The sequence below is a fragment of the Simochromis diagramma genome, unplaced genomic scaffold (genome assembly GCF_900408965.1).
Source record: "Simochromis diagramma unplaced genomic scaffold, fSimDia1.1 OVJJ01000685.1, whole genome shotgun sequence".
NCBI lineage: Eukaryota > Metazoa > Chordata > Actinopteri > Cichliformes > Cichlidae > Simochromis > Simochromis diagramma.
In genome coordinates, this window is record NW_024387477.1 from 6,716,151 (window position 1) to 6,737,325 (window position 21,175).

Consider the following 21,175-nt stretch of genomic DNA (forward strand, 5'->3'; position numbering starts at 1 on the left):
CAGAGATGCTCTTCTGCATACCTTGGTTGTACCAAACAGTTATTCAGGTTACTGTTGCCTTCCAATCAGCTTGAACTACTCTGGTCATTCTCTGTAAACCTCAGAGTTGTTTGTGTGGGGAAATCTCAGTAGATCAGCAGTTTCTGAAATACCCAGAGCAGCCACTCCAGCACTAACAACCATGCCACATTCAAAGTCACTTAAATCACCTTTCTTCTCCATTCTGATGCTCTGTTTGAACCACCTATCAAAGTTGCTTGTATGTCAAAATACAAGGGCATAAGTAAGCAATTATCACAAGTGCATTAAGGTGTCAACAGTCACAGCTAAGAATTGAAGACAAATCGGCTGAAGTGATCATACTACACTGTTTTTATTTTCCAGTTCCCTTTTAACATTCACTTTTTCACTATTCCTTAAGTCCAAATAGGCAGCATGTGAAACAGTGTGAAGACATCGCTGTTGTAAATGACCCCGTGCATCATTTCTTTAAAAAAAAAAAAAATTAAAATTTGTTGGCGTAACAGAAAATGGTATAATATAGCAAAATAAGAAACAAGCCGTCAAATGTGTGAACTCTGAAAATTTCAATGAAATCTTTGGTTGTAGTTCAATGTTTCTTAATTTAGCTGAAATCTTGCCAAATTGAAGAGAAATTCATCCGGCTAAGTGCTCAAATTGTAGAAAGAGTTCGATCAAAAAAGGCCACGAGCTTGGGTATGTTATAGTGAAAAATATGCTAACTTAAAAACAGTAATTAGGGATATAATATAATACAGTGAACATTAATGTGCTTCGGTTAATGGTTTATAGTTGATGAGAGGCAAAACTGGTTACAATCTAATCTGTAACAGTGCTTAATCGCTAAGTGTTTGACCGTAATGCTAATTTATAAATTCAACTAAAAATGTGCATCCAAAATATCAGGAAGGCATGCAATAAAGTTGACCTAGTAACAATTTATAAGTTAAAGGAGAAAGGGAAATTACTGAATTTACAGTAACAATATTTTCTTAATATAGCAGTGATGAAGCTGACCAACTAAAGGATGTTGTAACAGTAATTCCTCCTCTCACAGGTTTAAGTATATTATTTGACTAACAGGCATCGTTAAAGGCAGGAAGTGTTTAAAGGTTATAAACATACCAGGGTGTTTTTCGTACACAAAAGGGCATACAAATCCTTCTGATGCAAAGTGAGATTAAAAGGCAATGTTTCTAGCTCCCCCCAGCGACATGCTCTAGCGAACTAGAGGTGTCTGTTTGAGAGAGATCAGCACAGAGCGCATTCGGGAAACATCCTTCGCCTGCTTGTTGGTTTTTGGATTGAAGTCACAGAGACGAGCTACTCTCTCCCATTCAGACCCGGGGCTGTTGCTGTCCGTCTCTGCCAGGAAAGCCTCCTCAGATGCTCTGTGGATGTGAAGGGAAGCACAGAAAGGTGTCGGTGAGCTGGAGGTTATCAGAGGGATTTCACGAAAGCAAACGCAGCCTGAGCCAAACACGGTTCCCAACCACAAAGTTCAATCACACCAAGAGCACGTGTTCACGAGATAGTAAAAGCAAAAAATACCTCATGCATGTCTTTATGCCGCAGATGGTGTAGAAGATAGATGTAGCTTCCAGATCTAAAACCCTAATCCTGCTTTTGTTTTAATGGCCAGCAGGGGGCGACATCCCAGACTAATAAAGGACTTGAAAGTAAATAGACGTGGCTGAAAAAGATCCTCGGCTGCCTCACTCTTTGACATCAGTAGAACTTTTCACGAGGACTTTATGGGCTCAGAAGTTTTTGGTCCATTTAAAAAACAAACAAATAAACAAACCAAAAAACACCCTGATTATTCTAAGGGTCAGATTGAAGCAGCTCATTGGCTAACAATATGTCAATATCAAATCATGGAAAAGCATAATTGGACTTAAGGGTAGCTACATCCATCTTTCATACAGTCTATACTTTATACCCAACATACACTTCATTGTTGACATATTTAATATTTATTTTTGGTATATAAAAACATCCAGGGCACAAATCAGTCAAAAAGAACACAAATAATGCCAAATGAAGCCTTTGACAAAAAAGAAAAAAACAGAATTCCAGTGTTGGGTCATGCATCGTGGGCAAAAGAGGTCATTCAGGGGGCAGATCATACAATATTAGAAAGCAGACGAATTCTAAACGTACACAAAGCCTATAACATCAGAGTTGGGCTGTTTGTAGAAAGCCTTATCAGCAATCCTAGCGTGCAGGGCAAGGCCAAGAAAGCAGGAAAAAAGAAGGAGAGGAGAACAGTTTCAGTGTCAGTCAACAAGCATAAAAGTGTTAGAGTCTGGGTTATTGTAAGCAACTGAGAAACATTTCTAATGAGGTGGAAACAGTGACTAAACATCTTGCACTAGTGTCATAAACAATCTAGGATGGTCTTTGCTCTAGCATGGGGAGGGAGCGACTGCAGCATTTTCTTTCTGCTGTCTGCATTCTTTTCAGCTAGCTAGTTTCCTGTTTTGCTTTCTGGGCACTTGAACTGGACACACAGCTGTAGACTAATATCTCATCAGAGTATTGCCTCTCAGTCCTTTAGAAAAAATAGAAGAAAAAAAAAGAAAAGAGCTACAGATGCAGAGCGATACCGTGCCAGACTTGGACAGAGTCTGTTGGGAAGTGTGAGAGAATAACTGGTTAGCTTGGTCAAGAAAAGAGAGACTGCACAGTTTATGACACTGAGGGGAACCAGGCTAAATGAAGTATTAAGTATTATAGTGTTGTAATCTGTTGTGATCACCTTGGTGCAGTAAATTCAACACATATACCACAACCGTGACAATTTATCAGTCAGCTGTAAAACATACACAGGTCTAGGATGTAATCTTGTAGAGAAAGGCACAGTTTCCCACACCTCGGAAGAACCTATAAGGACCTCCACTGAACGTTTATAGTTTAGAGCGAGGCATGTTTGCTAACTGAACCACAATGTTTGTTTTACCAAGAACAACTACCTCTAACTACCAATACAAAATTCAAAACAAAGGTAGTAGAGTGATTACAGCATCACCATCATCGATTACTTCTCTGCACATTAGCGGTGGGGTGGGGAGGTCAGATCCTAACCTGTTGTTGGTCTTATTCTTCTCCATCTGCTCATTTTGGTGTACGTGCCAGTCTTCAAGCTCCTTCTTCGCTTTCACTCTCCATTCTTCCTCCGCTGCCTTGGATGCCGAGTCTTATTAGGACGCAAGAAAGCAGAAATGTCACACAGTTGTATTACATTTAATTTCTTCTGTTTCTATGTGTGACACAGATCTTTTCTGATTAGTTTAAACTTTATCACCAGTGTGTTGAAAGCCAGTTTAGCCTCTAACAGAAGGGCAAAAAGCAGTACAGTGAAGTGTTAGTAAATAGGTGTGAAATGAACCAGGGACCTTGTAAGGAAAATAAGAAGAATCATAAGAGCTACACAGCACTAAGTGCAGTACACACAATCACTGTCAGCGGCAGGGAAACATTGTTACCAACCTAATGCTTCTAGGCGTGCCTTCTGCTCCTCCCTCCATTTGCGTAAACTTTCAGGTTCTTGCCTTTGAATATCCACCTGGGCGATGGCTGCGTAGCTGTCTGTTGGGCCATTGGACTCCTGTTGGGGTACGCAAAACATGTACACCATTAGAAGCAGCTATTCGGTTCATTCATGCGTGAACGCCACAGCAAACCCACTCCTTCATCACATGATTACGGTGTTCAGAATAAAACTCAACCACACATAGGTTATGTAAAGAGACAGACAAGACTGAAGCTCACCTGAAACAGGTCTCCATTCAACGTGGCAGGCTCTTCAAACCCGTCTAGCATTTTAAAAAAAACAAAAACAAACAAACAAACAAACAAAAAATACACAGATATAAGTTAAGATGAACTTCTTGGAGTTTATCCGCTTATACTTCCTTGCTATCTGGAGCGACTTATGCTCGCTGCTACTACTACCGTGGTGTAACTTTTGGTCTCGAAACGGATAAGACTTCAGAAATGCAGCAACACCTGTTTGGTTACCTGCTTAATATTGTCTGGGCTGCTTTGTCGGTTAGAAGGCCAGTAGCACTTGTTCGCTTGCTTAGTTTTAAGGTGCTAGTGTCACATAGCTAATGTTATGTGGGATAGCGTTAAACAAAACCTACGTTGTCGCAGCTAGCTAAGCTACAAGGCTAACGTACTGTTAGTTTGAATCTAAATAGGAAGCAATAAGAGTGTTAACCACTTATATCGGACAGCGGTGTTGTTAACATATGGCGGTGGGGCCTTTGTTGGCTAACTACTAAGCAAGTTACCGATGCAAGTTCCTGTATTAATATTAGCTAGCTCTAGTTAGCTTTGTTTGCTCGTTAGCTCAGGGACAAGCTTGCCATAGTTGTCGGTCTGCGGCTGCTGAACACCGGCTCCTTCTAGGATCCCAAATGCGTCGCCATCGTTTTCTATCCCCGCTATCTCGTTCTCCTGTTGAGCCAGGAAAGCGGCGGCCGGGTCCTCTTCAGTCGGGTGCGCTCCGTTGTCAGCCATCTTTCACAAAAAGTGTAGAAGTTTGACTGAGCTTGCTTAGCTAGCTAAACGTTAAAGCCACAAAAAATCAGGCCACCGAGCTCTGCAACGTTAATAGTAACAACTTAAAAATTCGATTAGAGTGTTATCTATTCTAAATATCGCTTGGAAAAATAGAGTCAGCTAGTAAAGCATACGGAGTAAACAATCTACGCGTCGATTAAAGGCCGTAACTGATGATTCATTATTTCTTCACTTGTTCAACCAGTATGTGTATGATGATAGAGCAGGGGCAGCACCCCGAGGGGACCTTTACATTTTGTTGGAGTTTGTCGTCATCTGCTGGCCACCTGCAGCACAGCACTGTCATCTCCAAGGGTTGTAGTGCTAATGCAGTGACAGTAATAAAAAATATATACAAACCTTATATAGCACAATTTATAAACAGAAATGGAAAATGGTTCGTAAAAGCATAAAGGTTATGCATTCACCCCCCACCCCCCCCTGCAGGAAAATAAATATCCTCAGCAAAATCTACATGAGTGGATCATTAAAAGGGAGACGCAGCAGACATCCTCACCACTTAACTGGAACACCTTCAGATCCTCCCTGCCACCTGCTTCTGGATCAAAGATTTCCTCACTAACCGCCCCCACCTCTCCCCCCACTCGCTGTCACTCTGCACCAGATCCCCCTATTGTATGCCCTCTACACTGATCTCAACCCACCCAACCAACATAGTCGTCAAATATGCTGATGACATACTGGGTTCATCTCTGATGGAGGCGTACAGGGCAGAGGTAGAGAAACTTGTCACACTGGTGCTCAGAAAATAACCTAAAGCTGAAGGTCCTTAAAACAAAAGAGCTCACCTTGTCCTCCGCTGGCCTTCTACTGCTCCACAGTGGAGCATGCTCTCCTACTGCCTGGGTGTTGGGTACGCAGGGGCCACAGCTGAGAGCAGGAAGGCTGTGCAAATGTAATTAACATCGCCCAAAAAAACATTGACTGTCCTCTGCCAACCCTGGAGGCCAGGTCAAGATCTCCGGTCAGTCAGGTCCTACACCTCCAGACTCACAAACAGCTTCTTCCCCTGGGCCATTCGGACTGTTAAACACTCAACAAACACCCACACCCCACACCTGCCCACTCACCTCACCATGGTTTGAGTAATCCTCATCACTCAGGTGACTCACACACTGTCTATTCAGACCATGTATTTTCTTTGCACTGCTTCCAAGCACTTTGCAACTTGTTCTCTAAAGTGAGCCTTTCTCTTATTTTTGTATATACCCCTCTTGACTCTATATTTTCTCCTGTTTGCTATTTACTCCTGCTACGGATCTTATTAACGGCCTATGCTTTGCATTTATGATCATTAGTAATGACCTTTCAGTAATGGTTGACGTGGTTAGTGTTAGTGGAGTTTTGTACCATTTAAAAATCCATAATTGGAAAAAACAGCACTGGATAAACAGTTTGGGGACAAAGTTAAAGAGACGAGGCTGATATGGTTTGGATACATGCAGAGGAGTGATTGTAGATATAGTGGACAAAGGATATTGAAGATGGAGCTGCCAGACAGGAGGAAAAGACCACAGAGGAGATTCATGGATGTAGTGAAGGAGAACATGCAGAGGGTTGGTGTGGCAGAGGAGGATGCTGGGGATAGGATGAGACGAAAGTTGTAGCGACCCCTAGAGGAAGCAGCTGAAAAAAGAAGATACACATTAATTATTGCATAAATCTGGCTAGAACTGATATAGTGTCTGTCACATGAATGTTAATAATAAATATTACCCTCCTCAATTGTTCAAAAGAATCCTTTTTTAACACCTGTTTTTGTTTGCGAACAGAAAGAATTACGTTTTGTTTTTTGTTTTTTTTAACGTAACGCCTGTTACGTTAAGCAAAAGAAAACAACTCCATTTGCAGGTGCTGATAGCGCCAAGGGCACGAAACAGCATACCCATTGTAGTGGAAGTTCCGTTAGGTTTCACAGCGAGCGATGTGTATGATCGTTTTGTGACTTCCTCCCCTTTCTTTGGAATGTACAAAGGTACAAAAGAGCGAGAGCTCCACTTCTGTTCCAGGGACTGCGATTGATGACATGCGCATGATAATAAAGAGTGTTGATTGCAGCTGACCGTATCTGCGCACTTTCTTAACTTTTTTTGTTTCGTTTTGTTTTTTGGTGAGACGTTTATCCACTTATCTGTTTTCCTACCAAGGAGCTTCCCTCAAAAATGTTTCACAAAAGCATTTTCAAAGAAAATATAAAGCCAAACATAGTAGCACTTGCAGTAGAAGCAAATACTGCTTTTTTTTAAAAAAAAAAAACTAACTTCACTTTTCTTTTTTATTTTACAGACTCTTGCGCTATTTCATAGTATAAGGCTCTTACCATGCAGGCACCAGTGAAACTTTCATTTTAACTGTGTTGTTTATTGTAGACGGTACTAGTTTTACTTGCTGGTAAAGTATATATCTGTTTCTCTCTCCATCTAGGATAAGTCATGTCAAATTAAGTTACCTATTACTATTAAATAATAATGGCTTAGCTATAGCTAAGCCATTATTATTTACTGTACTTACTATAGTAAGTACAGTAAACAGCGTGTGTAAAAAGTTATTCTTCAGGGGCGGTGTCCTGGATTAGTTCATGTTTATCCCTGAGACATAGTCTTATTTATTTATTTATGTTCCTTTAGTTAAAACCGACGGAGTGATTGAGAAAAGCGGTTTCAGGGCGGCTATGATGAATGGCTTTAGTAGTAGCAGCTGATGAGTGCAACTCGGCCTCAGAGTGAAATGAAGCCTCCGCCCATGTGACTTCTGACGTCTCAGCAGAGTCCTGCTAAAAAGAATTTGAGGGAATGAGTTTGCTGCTCACCAGGGGGATCCACGGCGGCTTCCTGACGTTTGCTTCAAGGAAGTCTGAAAAGTTGCCTGCTTGCCAACCCACTTATTATCATATTTTTTAATTCGGTACACTCGTGATGTCCGGCGAGCACAGAGAGACACAAGAGGTAAGCTAATGCATCTTTGTGTGTTTGTGTAACTTCTTCAAACCAACTTTTTTCCCCCCACAGAGGAGGTTTGTATGGGTTAAGCTGGTGCTCCAAACTGTGCAGGCTCATGCTTCTGGCCATCTTCCCCGAGCCCCTGCTGCTCTGTAGCTGTGCTAACTACTTTGTCAGAGCCGAGAGTTTTGTCCGGTTTTCGTGTCCCGTGTTGTCGCGAGTGGAAACCTGGCTGTCTGCGGCGGTGTTAACCGGGGTACAGCGTTCACAGCGTGGCCTTTAATTACCGCTGGGAAATTAGTGTGCTAGACGCATTGAAGTTATTTAAAAGAAACCCGTGTAAGCTCGTAATTGCGTAGCGTGTTAACCAAAAATTCCCTGTATTTGAGCTCTCATTAAACGCAACACGAGTTCCTATAGAACTAATGCAGCAGCAATAATATAGAAGATTATAAATAGCAACACCATAAGCATGGGGATGAGTGCCACACATTTATTGGCTTAAAATTGATGCTTTTATTCTCTTGCCTATCATACAGGGTGGTGTTTAATTAAGTGGAGTGCAGTCACATTAATGCTGTAACTTCCTCCGCTTTAATACAGTCTTGAGTAATCAGCTTTCAGTGTGGTGTTTGTCACCAGTGAAATCTAGCCTCCATTACCTGCTGCAGGTCTTTCTGTGTCGCCTTATGCTCCTCTGTATCATAGTTCATTTCCCTGGCTCTGAGGAAAAACTAATTTAAGCTTTGCCAATAAAGAGTCAGGTTTGTACAGATCTAGAGGCTGCATTGACAGTAAATGAATGCGAATGCAAGTCTTTTTTTATTTTAAGGATTTCCATTAACTTTAGCAGATTTGCAGGTTTTCTTAGTGGGATTATTTGGGGTGCTAGGCTGGATTAAAGGCTGTGTGTGTAAAGGCTAGATTTTCCTTATCTGTGAGCACACCACTGCCTCACCAGCCTTTACAGTGTGTGTGTGTGAGCGGCTCTGTTGCTTTAAGAGCTTGATGTTAAAGTATAATTGCTGAGGTTTTTTTTTTTTTTTTTTTTTCTTGCTTGTACTATGTTTCATGCCCTACAGAAAGAATGTAGAGGGTTGTGTGCTTTGCTTCATTTGTGGCCGTCTGCCGTTTCCCAAGTGCAATGAATTTAGAGGAGGAGAAAAAAAAAAATCTCCTGGCCCGTGCCAGAATCCATGGGTCGTTGACGTTACCTCTCTCCATCCTCCTCTGCCCCCCTCCTCCTCCTCCTTCTCTCCCTGTGACTCATGTGGGTGTTGGGCTGAAATAGTTTGGTGTAGTTTTACATTCCTTATATAGCCTCTGAGGAGTGAGGAGAGGCTACGGCTTGCCTGTGTCACAGTCAGGATCGAGGGGGTAGGGTTTGCCAACAGAGAGGGAATCTGCTTGCTCCAGCTTACTGACTCTTTAGCTTTCTCCCAGGTTTGGGCTACCAGCTGACCTTTGAGGACAAGGTAGGTGGCATAGCTGTGTGTCACGGAGACCTGTGACACCTGGTAGGTTTGCGGAAGAGGAGGTGGAGGAGGAGCAGGGCTAGAGTAGCCGTGTGAGCACAGAGGTCAGTGGTCAAACCCTAACTCTGTGTAAGCCACTAACACAGGGCTGCATCTCATGTTGCCCTTTGGTTCTTAAAACTACCTAGTTATTTAGTGCCTTGCCGCAGACTGGCAGTAATTAATTGCGGTGAAGCCACGATACCTGTTACCTGGCTGAATACAGCAAGTGGCACACTATCCCCCCCGAAGGAGGAGTTGTTACTGCTATTGTTGTGCAGTAGATCTTCTAAATGCTGCACATTGGTGCTGCAGTAGACTGAAATGAATTAAACTCTAACTTCACCTTAGAGTTTAGCTTTAGATTATGACACCAGGCTATTTATGTGTGTTTTGAAATGTGTAAAAATGGCACATCCAACCGGCACCGCTCCCTCTTTATTGCCTAATTTTGACGTGCCGTAACGTGGTTATTCCTAAAACTAAGACGTGACATTATCTGCTGTAAAAGAAAACAACTTGAGTGTTATTTTCTGTATGGTGTGTGCTCTTGTGGGCTGGTGGTGCTGAGAGCCAGCAGATAGACTGTTTCAGATAAAGCAAAATAATAAAGGACCTTGAGAACCTTTTCCGGGCTTTCTGGCTAATTAAGATGTTTCCTTTCCCCTTTTTTTTTTTCCTTCCTCAAGGGTATGAATACGTACTCTGTAACCCTCAGCGGCTCGCCGCCTTGGGGCTTCAGGCTGCAGGGTGGCAAGGACTTCAACATGCCTCTCACCGTGTCAAGGGTAAGAAAGTGCACATGGAATCAGCTTTTGTACTTTTTTTGCATCTGTGCAGAGCAGCAGTTGAGGTGTTTGCACTCTCCTCGGAGATTTCCTCTAAGCTTCTATGAAAGCCTCGGCCTGTTAACAAGAGTCTGTTGGTTTTAAGTACCAGCTTGGCCACCTCAGTCATCAGGGCTTACCCTGCCTCAGCATATGCATGTGTCACATCACTTTTTTTCTTTTTCTTTTTTATTAGGCACGGATAGTAAGATAGTAAAGGGTTTTGTCTACAGAAGCATTTCCATACTATTCAAATGTTTTTATGGCTCATTTTGGTAACCCTTCCCGATCTGTTCTAACATGCAGTTTCTTTGCATGACACTCCTGCTGTGTGCTTTGTACTCTGTGTGTTTGCTGCCCTCCTCCTTCCCTGGACAAATTTTCAGATACTCTTTTATAAACTTCTGTTGCTATTGACGAGAGCGGCGACCACTTTCCAGCCCATATAAGTGCAGAGCTGCTTTGCCTGACAAACATACAGACTCGCACTTGCAGCTACGCACACAGACGCCTGCACATTGCACACACATAAAATCATTCCAGCTTTCCTGCCAGCTATTGCTCACACAGATCTAGTTTTCTATTATGCGCTCGCTGGTTTTATTGCATTATTGCACTGCTATCCAAATAAACCGGGTGATCTGTAAGTGTCAGTCTGACTTAACAGGTATTAATTCTGTAGTTATGTTCAATATTTGCAGTTTATTATTTCGGAGATGATTAGGAGTTAATAGGTTTGGACCCTGGTGTAATTATTGAATTGAGCTTTCATTTCTTTGTCTTTGTAGGTGCAAAAAAAAAAAAAAGATTGCATACTTAAAACAGACAAATGCAGGTTCCCATGAACTGCAGGGTATTGTGAGTAGCATCACACTGAGGTGCATGTAGAGCTCATCTAATCCTGTGGCGAAGGCAAACGTTATCGCCAACCCTGTCAGTACTTGTCTTGTATTTGCTCTACTTACTGCCAGGCATTTCAGTCAGAAACACAATGTTCCCCTTGGATTTATGACAAGAAGCATTTTACTTGTACCCATAAAAGACCGAACAGATGTAGAAACCTCTTTTGACGTACGGCCACAAACAAACTGAGACATAGCTGTTAACTTGGAGGAATTTCAGTCCAGGCAGACGGGGCGTACTGCAGGGTGAATATCAATGTGTGAGTCAGTAGATCTAGACGGCTATCAAACGAGTTCTCATCTAAATGTGTTGACTGATTACTGAAGTGGCGCAAGAGCCCAGTTTGTCTGCATTCCAGGTACATATCACACGCTGGTGATTTTTCCCTACTACAAAAACTTGTGTGATATTTTATAGTTTATGATTTATAGTATAGCAATATCCTTCCCTCAGGTTGGTCTAAGCTAATCGCTCCTAGCCGAGGAACAAAAAACCCTTAGTATCTCTAAGCTTGGAGCTGTAACGACTGGTCAGCGGCCAATATCTCTGTTTGCTCCAGCACTGGGCCTCGGGGTTCACAAGTTATAAAGATGTGACAGGTTTTCTCTCTTTTTTTCTTTCTTTTCACCTCTCGGGGACTGTTTGCTCTCATCGTCATTGTCATAAAAGTAGGGACAGCGAGTCCCACAGTCGCAGAAGTTGAAAACAGCCCAACAAGGGGCCGTAAACCCCAATGATCTACAGTATCCCTTAGTAACAGGAAGAGAAGTCAGACCTACACTTACTGGGTTCGCATTAGATGGATGTGGTGGGTGGTCTGTGTTTGCTGGCTTGTAGCTGATGAGTATGTGAACCCAGACGGACGGTTAAGTGATTACAAAATGAAGAGTGTAGATTGATGGAACAAAAGGCTCTTAGAGTCTCTGTGAGGTGATGAGATTGCAACTCCCTAAGGATCCATGTGTCCAAGTGGTTTTTGTTTTGTTTTTTTGGTAAACACCAGATGGCAGTTGCCATTGTTTGGGAGTGGATTTGTTGAAGCCGATGGTTATTTAGGTCACTCGAGCTTGATCGTGCTGTGGCAGATAGTGATATTGTTTCTTGTACTGCACGTGGATATTCCAATTATCGATTTGTAAAGGTGCGGCTCTGTGACTTGCTACCTCCCTGTGTTTGGCGCTCGGTTTTATTGGTTTCCATGCTAGACAAATGTGGTTGTTTCCTTCCTCTGTCTGCAGGCGGGGAAGGCTATGTTTTCTCAGCATTCCAGGGATTTTTCTCATATCCACTCTGTTGCTGCCAACAGACAATCCCGTTGTCTCCTTTCTGCGTCTAAGACGTCTTGCACACTCACTTTTCTCATTCACGTGATGGACTCCTCCGGTCTCAAAGGGATACTTTCCCAGTGAGATCAGAGGAATGATGGCCATTACTTTTAAGTCACAGTGAAGGGAAAAGGAAGAATAACTTTTTCACCTTGGATTAATAGGTACACATTGATTTAATCCTGAAAGAAATATGTGCAGGGCTTTTATTTTGCTCAATCAATGTTCAGCTCTTGGGACACAGCTGATTTTTCTTCTAGCTGTTCTAATTTTCTTCCTCGTGGTAATAGATGCTTAAGCATTTCTAGCTAGTAAAATCATTAGTTCGCGTGACTCTTCACCATACCGCTAAAGAATTATCTATAAAGCATGTCATTATAAGCCATAAAACCTGACAAGATTATGCTAGTCGCAGCCATGCCCAGTGGACTTTGCTTCGCCCTCTCAACAACTAGGATCTGAGTGGTGCTTGGCTTTGGTTTTTTTGGTTCAGACCTGAGCGTTACTTGAGTTTAAGTGGGTTTTAAAGGGACAGCTATTTCTTGTTTAATATCCATTAACTTAAAGGACTTACAAGAGACGGCTGAAGCACCAAAGGCTCAGAGACCTCCACCTTTACTCCCAAGTATGAGTCAAACTCTAGAAAGACTGAGTCCTAAATTTTCCATAAATCTGTTTGATGGTTCCTTTTATTACATCCTTCCTGCCTTGTAGTGTGTTCATTTTTTAATACTTTACAGCTCTAGACTGTAATGAAGAATTTCCTGTATAAATATGTAGTCTCTCCCCGTGACAACATCAGAATTATTTTCTCAGACGTACTAAAGTTTCCTAAGAATTCCCCTAAAGCTGCAGAGGATGTTGGTATTTAAGGAAACGCTTGTCTATGATGAAAAATGCCAAACTTCACTTACTAGCATAATTCTTTGGCCATGGTGGTAGTGTGCAAAATTCTGTTTGCTTTTTGAATGTAAGATTGTGATGACCTTGAAGTAGGCCGTCTTCTTGACTCAACTTGTATCTCGCTCCGCATATTGACGCCAGTATCCTGTTTCAACAGGAAAGGCATGAAATATAGGAAGCAAGATGTTGTGGTAATGCAGTTTTGTCACTTTCCATGTCGACTGCAACGCGCTCTGGTGCAGCCCCGCAACTCTTCCGAGGAGTTTGTCCATATATCTGACCCAGATCTCGTGTCAGTGCGATTCCAGAAACATTATGATAGCATAACCGAGGCTTCTGAGTGCCATCTGGTTTCTTTTGACAAACACATGCCATACCACTGAAATCAGATGTTCATAGGAAATTACTAATGATGTCATGTCAATAAGCAAGTAGAGAGATTTGTAACCGTCTCTCCACCACCAACACTCATCCACCACCACAGCTGGATGAGTCATCGGCTCTTATATTCCGGTTTCTGTGTCCCAGGCTGACTAGTAGGCCATCTGTTGCTTTATCTCTCGTATCTTCTTAAACACTCCTTTCTTTCTCACACAAACTCTGGGAAGAGAGGCCTTGTTAGAGGGGTGATTTAATAATTCAGAGCTTGCTGATACATCGGCTGCAGGGGGCATTTCTCCTAGTTGGATAAATAAATGTCTTATGATGCAGTGTTTTTAAGGTGAGTTGGTACTAGGTGTTCAGTTGCAGTCATGTTGGGTGGGGGCAGGGGGGGGGGTGACCACATACTTACAGGTTTGAGTTTCCATTTCTCAGAGTGATATTTATGGTTTGGCATCAGCTGTGCTCTGTGTGTGTGTGTGTTTTTGAGTGAGTGATGTAAGGACAGACTGTCTCTTGGCCTCCAAATAGCCCTGGAAAGAATAAAAGTGAGCTGGTGCAGAGTTACACAGTCAGTATATCAGAAGTTGCAGATAAACTTGAGGGCATTATTAGTTTAACCAAAAAGAAAGGCTGAGAACAAGTGTGGGGGGCCCTGGATCACCTGTGAGGTTACCCAAGGAAAGAACTTCAAAGTTGAATTTAAGAAGCTGCATTTTGAGAGGCTGGCGAATGCTTTGAAATTCAATAGCATTCCAAAACAGCTTTGCTGCTCTGCCAAAAAGCCTTGAAACTGGCTACAAACTCTTCGGCTAGCCTCGCAGTTGCAAATACTTGAAGCTGCAGAAACGTCGTGTCATTGGCATGATCGCATTTGCACAAAATCACGTGTAACACGTAGAGCGTAAATAAACGTATATGATAAGAGCTGGCCTTGTCCCGCAGCCGTCTTTGTGCCGCGCCCGGGCTGTTGTGGGGAACAGTGGAGTGCGTTTCAAGAACATGTTTTCTACTGACGTTAACTGTATTGACAAACTGCTGCAAAGTGAACGAGGTGGGTGTAGGGTTTCTGTCTGCCCCCCACCAACCGAAGGTCTGAGCACAGCAACTTTAACTGCTGCCCTCTCAAGTAAGGGAGCAGCTGCACTCTGAACCTGAGCCAGAAGCACAGGTGTCCGTGTCCATCAATAACCAACTCTCTCTCACACACACATATTCACCTAATGCAGTCCACAGCGTTAGAACTTTATCTACATCATCTTTTTAAAAGCAAAACCAGTTCAGGAGGAGCACCATGACCCTCCCGAACAATGTCATTGGTTCTTTTATTCCTCCTAGAACAGCGGTCCCCAACCTTTTTTGCGCCACGGACCGGTTTATGTCCGACCATATTTTCACAGACCGGCCTTTAAGGTGTCGTGGATAAGTACAACAAAATAAAACCAGTATAGGTACCAAAAAAAGGAAGATTTATTCATAACACATGGGAAAAGACCCAGGGAAACAGAGTTAACATTAAAAAAATAACGATAAAAACCCTGAAAACCATAAAGCCTCAACTCTTGCGGCCCAGTACCAAACGACTCCGGTCCGTGGCCCAGGGGTTGGGGACCGCTGTCCTAGAACACCTGCAGGCAGTTTTGTAACACTATCACTAAAGTCAGTAATATATTTTACCCGATAAAACATCTTTCACATCAGCATGGTGAATCGAAGTACTTTTGTTTTATTTCCTCCTATAAAATGGAAAAAATGTATTATGTGGCGACACTATAAAAAGGCTCTAATTAGAGACAAATTATGGACTTAATGGAAGTCGGTCCACCCATTCCTGGGGATACGCGAGCCTCGTCTAGTCAAGGCACAGTCGTCCTGCATCGCTGACAATTGTCGGAGATAGATTCATTTTTGTTTTTATTTGAGAGGGGAAATGGCCAAATGACCCTAAACTCTGACCATCATATGAATTCTCTTGGAAATTACCACTAAGTGAGCTTCATGATAATCACATGAGTGTAATCACGTGGGTAAAAATCCCCAACCTTAGAGTTCTAGGGTTAAAGAAGATGGCTATTTATTGCTTTGTAGTTGTTGGTTGGGGAAAGCTGCTGGCTTTTCCGTTGTATGGGCTTCTTTAATTTCTTAATGTACCCCTTGTTAGGAGCTTCGTTGTTAAAAGCTTCCAAAATTCCTGGGGTTTTCTGTCCATATTCTATGGTTCGTGGGTATTTACTGTGTTGGTTAACATTTTAAAACCCCTTTTGATTTAAGGGAGATTAAAGATACAGCTCCCAAGTGGCTTTGCCAGCTTTTCTGTGGCCAAAAACTAAAAGGACATGCTGTTTAACAGTAATCAAATAATTGTTTTGCTCTGGCACAGCGACGAGATGCTGGAGTTTTACTACGCAGTGTAGCAGGGAAGCAGGACTGCAGCTCTCTGTAGCGAACCTCCATGGCATTATGCCAGGATGTGGCCCTTTTTTCCCGAACACGTCACATGTCACAGTTGTTTTTCCCTAATGTAAGCTGTTAAAGGCCTTTTTGAAGTTCTTTCTAAACTAAGAAAAAATCTTTCTTAACCCCTCTAATTGCTTCCAGTGAGTGAAAATCAAAGGCAATTAACGTGATGCTTGAACTTGGCTGTAAAATAAGTGTAACTCGGATTGCCCCTTAGGAATGCATGTCTTCCTATTTTTAGCTTTGCCGTGTTTTGATGCCAGACTGGCTTTAACTTGCGTTGTCTTTGTGGGGCGCAGTCATTTTTCAGCCTTAACCGTCATCTGTTTATGATGCATATTTACACCCCACCCCCACCGACATCGCTGTTTATGTTTAAAGCGTGCAATCAAAGCGGCGAGTGCAACAGCTTAGCCGAACATGCCAGAAAGCTATTGATTGCACCACTCCTCTGAGCTTTTGATGAGCTAACATTTACAGGGATCCATGACATCAGAGAGTAATCCTTGTGGGGCCTCTTTGTTACAAATCTTGGCACTCCCTCACTTATCTAACGCTGAACACTTGGTTCTTCATTTATTTAGAATATGACACGTCTGTCCATTGGAAAAGCTGACTAAGCCTTTACTGAACACGGCGGGTCATCTCTCTTCTGTAGAGGTGTTGCCAGACGCGCCGTGCACATGTAGAATACCATTACTGCCTCTCTAAACTCTGTCAAGTTTTTCCTGTTGTAACAGGACCATATCCTTGACTCAAGCTCTGACTCAATAAGCCCGCGTTCTGTGTGACAGCCCGAGAGGATGATGTCATACTCCTGTCAGTAAGTGATTTACCTGCCTGCGTGGGGAAAAGGTAGATGGTTTTTTCCAGTAAATGATGCGACTATTGGTAACACACGGCCCTTGTCTGCAGCTATCAAGTATGTCTCTGGCAGTCTGCGGTAAATCATAAGCTGCTGACTGATACCGTCATGATGACCCATAATGCCTGTCTCTGCTGGTGAAATGGACCCAGACGCGCAGACTCTGTGAGCGGATCATCGAGTTTTAATGATCAACACAGCAAAATCAGTTTTGGCTCAGGAGGTGTAGGGGGTTGTCACTAATCACCAAGTTGAAGGTTGGATTCCTGGGTTTTTCTGAGCTGCTTGTTGAGATGTCCTGGGGCAAGATACTGAACACCAAATTGCCCCCAATGCGTCAGCATGTGTGAGATGCATAAAGCGCTGTCTAAGTCTGTGTGTGTGTGTCTGAATGTGGCTCACGACGTAAAGCGTTCAGAGTTAAGGCTAGAAAGTGGCATACTAAAGCAGCCTGTTAATTACTTTTTATGTTTAGCTTGTTATTTTTATTTGACATGTGTGAAGGGGGGCTGAGCTGAACATGGAAGTCACACAGCTCGATCTTTAAAGGGGGATTTATTAAGCTTTCTTTGACGTTATCTCTAAAAGCAAACTTAAAATGCTCTCTAAAGCAGGGGTGTCAAACATAAGGCATAGGGGCCAGAATAGGCCCAGCAAAGACTTCAATGTGGCCCACTAGATGGTCCCTGTAAAATCTGAAGGAGGGCTTTTCCTACTGAGAAAAAGCTCCCCTGTTTTAAATGAAAGGTTTTTTCCTTCTTCAGTAATTTTACACATTTATTTGTTACAGTTTAAGCCCAGAGAGTCATGCTGATAGATTTTTGTCATTTATTACAGCAGTGTTTCTTTGTTATGTAGAAAAACTGAGACACACGGTTTTAAACGGCACTTCTGTTTCTCACATTAACCCTTTGTTTACCACGGGCCCACTTGCGGTCCCATTTTACAAGCACCTTTAAATGATTGTAACTCCATTAACGTTTGTGCTAGATGGGGAAACTCAAATGGTTTCAGAAGAAAGAGAAGGTGATCTTTACAGGGATATTTGGTGTGTCATGGTAGCGCAAGGCATTCACAAGGTACTGCTGTCTGAACACGGACAGAAACAGTCCTCTCTGCCTTGATGTTACCATGTACGCTTCACATTACCATAGCTGTCTAACCTCCTGTCTGAATTTGTTTCTTATCCTCCAGCTGACGCCGGGCGGAAAGGCAGCTCAGGCTGCCATCGATGTTGGAGACTGGGTGGTGGCGATCAGTGACGCCAACGCAGAGGAGATGACCCATGTGGAGGCACAAAACAAGATCAGAGAAGCGTCAGGCTCCCTCACCCTCACCCTCAGCAGGTTAGCCGTCCGACATCGCGCGATGTAACGAAATGATACGCTTATCTCATTCAAACAGAAGCACAAATCCCCACAAAACAAATGCCCGATTTCATCCTTACTTTGACAAAATAGGACGACATACTTTGAGTGAAACTTGATCCAACGTGACGGATTTTAAATTGGTTTTTAGATTCAGGCACGGCTCAAATAAAGCAAAGTAAATATTTATTGGCAGAAAGGTGTTATTAATGAGGAGTTAACAGGATATCTGGAGAATAATTCAGAAGATTTCATTAGCATCGAACAAAAAAAAACCTTCAGGCACATTTATAAAGGATTTGATCCTTTTTTTTTTTTTTTTTTTTTTTTTTTCTTCCTTTCTTCTCAGCAACATTGAATTCTGGCATTTTGTTTTTTGCACATGTGCATTCAGTTGAAATGCTATGACATTTCTGCTGCCCTTGGATTCACAGAATTGGGGTTGTGGAAGCAGTATTCAGGTGCTCAATTCGAAGCTTTTTTTTATTTTATTTTTTTGAAATAAACGGCCTCATTACCAGCCTCATTCATAAGAGACTTCAGCCTTGACTTCACCCTATTAAAATATGATGGCCTTTTTGCTTGCAGGCAGTTTAAAAGACTAACTTTGTGCCTGTCGGTCTGAAATTAAACTTGATACAAATGAATTATTCACTGCATGTATTTTAATAGTAATGCTAGGTGCGCCATTCTCACTTATTAAAGCAGAGAATGTCGTGGATTTGGCAGAGGTACAGCCTGTCTGAATCAGTCCTGGCTTACTTCTAACAGTAATGTTCTGTCCTTCACATCATAAAGAAGGAAACGCAGCGATGAGTGCGCCGCACTTTGCAGCAGATATGCTCGCAACTGCTGTCGGGTGGATGTACCGGCCTTTGTTCTGTTCAAATACACCATCTTCAGAGGAACCTTGGGCACCATACTTGCCTCAGTTCCATAATGAAATTAGAGAAACTTTTATTTTTTTCAGATGCAACACTTTGCTGTTAAATGCGCGCCAAGAAAATCTTTTTATTTTGCTTCAGTAATTTTTAATTAGCACTGCGTAACCTTCTATAGGCAGCACTTATACCTGCTCACATACTTCCTGCCAGAAATACTTGACAAAGTCTCTCAGTAGAGTCGAAGCCAGAATGTTTCATCAAGAGCTTAATTATAAGAGAGCGAGGGGAAGGTGGGGGGGGAAAAAAATCCCTCCCAATGAAGGATCAAACGTAATCATTCAAGGACCTAAAACCTTCAGAAAATGAGAAGTATTGACTTGTTAAGTAACAAAGATGGGCCGGCTGCTGTCATGGGACTCATTTTGATTTTGTGATCCTCATAAGTAATATGAAAATGGCTGTGTTAACGTCTTCACTTTATTGTTCCTACCAAGAGACTCGACTCTTTAATTCTTACAAATCTTCTTTGTGCGTTTAGTTGAATCCGAGCAGCCACAGGTCATTTATCAGGCTGCTCAGAAGACAGAGCCATTACGTGAATGAATAGAAGGGAGATTTGGAGATATGTTTACGGCATATTGTTTCAAATATTCGAGGTTTTCTTGCATTCGTACAACATAATAGATTTGGGTACTTGGCTTTCCCGCTCTTGTTTCCCTTTTTATAATGTTGATCAGCGTGTTGCTGGACATTAACCTGTATTTCTAAGCATTTTAAGCTCTCTTTCCTTAATTGGACAACCAATTAAAACAGGGTATAATGTCCAGGAATAAAAAGACTTGCTACATCCTGTTGATGTGTTATCAGATCAGTCTTATCATTCATTAAATTATAGTGTACATTACATTCTCCTGGCACTTTATTTGGTATACTTTGGTCGTACTGGGTTGGGCCAGATATGCCTTGAACAATAGTTCATGGTTCAACAAGGTGCTGGACACATTCCTCAGATTTTGCTCCATATTGACATGATGCCATCACACAGTTTCTGGAATACTTTTTTTTTTTTTTTTTTTTTTTTTTTTTTTGTTGGCTGCACATTCACGATGTCTACACTGCTGCTCAGTGGATATTTTCTCTTTCTGCTTTCAAAGTCACTTAAATCACCTTTTTGGTGCTCGGTTTTAACTCCAACAGGTCGTTTTGACCGTGTCTACATGCCCAAATGTACCAAGTTGTCGCCGTCTGATTGGCTAATTAGATATTTGCATTATGGTGCGGTTGAACAGGTGTACCTAATAAAGTGGCCGGTGAATGTAAGCAGTATTGCACTCTGGATATGGATGTCAAAATATAACGTTGCTTTGTATTTGAAAAATATCTGTTTAATTAAAAATGGGGCTTCGCAGGAAATGGTGTAATATTTCGACAGAACAGTAACAGGTCAGCGTGTTTACTTTTCTTGCACTCTGTGGTTTTTTTCCTCCTCCATTTCTCGTCTCCTTGTGGAGTCCGGCTTTTGTAAACATTTCACATTCTTCTTCCCATGACTCCCCAGTCTCCTCTCTTCATCTCACCCCGTCCGATTGTTATTATATTGTAAGACAAGCAAATATTGTTTTCCTGAAACACTTTTCAGAGAGGAGCTATTGTCAGTCTTATTTATTCGTATCTTGGCTGCCATCCACGGTTTCTTTTCATGCCTAGAGAGGAGGACAGCTGCGCGATGATGAGATACGGTCTATTGTTTGGTTTGGCGTCTCATTTTGTTCGACACCAATGATCATCTTGTCTAATAGAAAAGGTTTTAGCTTTATCCTGAGCCTTTTTATGGGGACTGGAATCCTCCAAAAAATATGTCCAGTAGAGTTTCACCTTCACAGGAAAAACATCCCACAGCATCCACGGGGACACATTAGACTCATATTTTAGCCGGCCGCTGGACTGGAGGCTTGTGTTTGGAGAATGCTGGTGAAGTGTGCAAAGTTGATTACAGTATCATGGGAGGTTTTTGTTATTTCTAACTTTATCTAAGATCAGCTTGAAAGCTAAACGTGCATCAGCTAAGATAAGTGACCCATGAAATGAGGTGGGAAATGATCTCATACACCGTGCGTATTCGGTTTCAGCACAAGCAAACTGATTTCTTCCAAAAACACAGATGAAATCATCTTCATATTTGTTCATTTTAGTCCATGG

At 42.2% G+C, this 21,175-nt stretch overlaps 2 protein-coding genes across 6 annotated transcripts in view; one reads left to right on the forward strand and one right to left on the reverse strand.

Moving 5' to 3' along the window:
• Nucleotides 1-349: 349 nt before the first annotated feature.
• On the reverse strand, nucleotides 350-4,829 carry cltb (clathrin, light chain B). Of its 2 annotated transcripts, XM_040015389.1 has the most exons (6): nucleotides 4,395-4,829; nucleotides 3,796-3,839; nucleotides 3,514-3,631; nucleotides 3,109-3,220; nucleotides 2,185-2,238; nucleotides 350-1,412 (listed from the first exon to the last, which is right to left on the reverse strand). In XM_040015389.1, the coding sequence occupies exons 1-6, from the start codon at nucleotides 4,546-4,548 to the stop codon at nucleotides 1,241-1,243; spliced, it is 654 nt and encodes a 217-aa protein (XP_039871323.1). In that variant the 5' UTR covers nucleotides 4,549-4,829; the 3' UTR covers nucleotides 350-1,240. The 2 variants fall into 2 exon arrangements, with proteins under 2 accessions (XP_039871323.1, XP_039871324.1); XM_040015390.1 differs by lacking the exon at nucleotides 2,185-2,238 and having other exon boundaries at nucleotides 4,395-4,823.
• A 2,541-nt stretch (nucleotides 4,830-7,370) lies between these two features.
• pdlim7 (PDZ and LIM domain 7) overlaps nucleotides 7,371-21,175 on the forward strand; it is a 30,917-nt gene continuing 17,112 nt past the window's right edge. Inside the window, exons 1-3 of one of the 4 annotated variants that reach the window (XM_040015388.1) lie at nucleotides 7,371-7,556; nucleotides 9,754-9,852; nucleotides 17,920-18,071. In XM_040015388.1, the coding sequence (XP_039871322.1) occupies nucleotides 7,527-7,556; nucleotides 9,754-9,852; nucleotides 17,920-18,071 (281 nt within the window). In that variant the 5' untranslated portion in view covers nucleotides 7,371-7,526. The other 3 variants (XM_040015385.1, XM_040015386.1, XM_040015387.1) reach the window with 3 other exon arrangements.

Excerpts from the sequence above, each read along its gene's own strand:
- cltb (XM_040015389.1), bottom strand. The coding sequence starts at position 4,548 with ATGGCTGACAACGGAGCGCACCCGACTGAAGAGGACCCGGCCGCCGCT. Across the intron at positions 3,632-3,795 it reads TGAATGGAGACCTGTTTCAG|GAGTCCAATGGCCCAACAGA; the intron begins GTGAGCTTCAGT and ends GTACCCCAACAG. Across the intron at positions 2,239-3,108 it reads AAGAATAAGACCAACAACAG|GATTGCTGATAAGGCTTTCT; the intron begins GTTAGGATCTGA and ends CCTGCACGCTAG.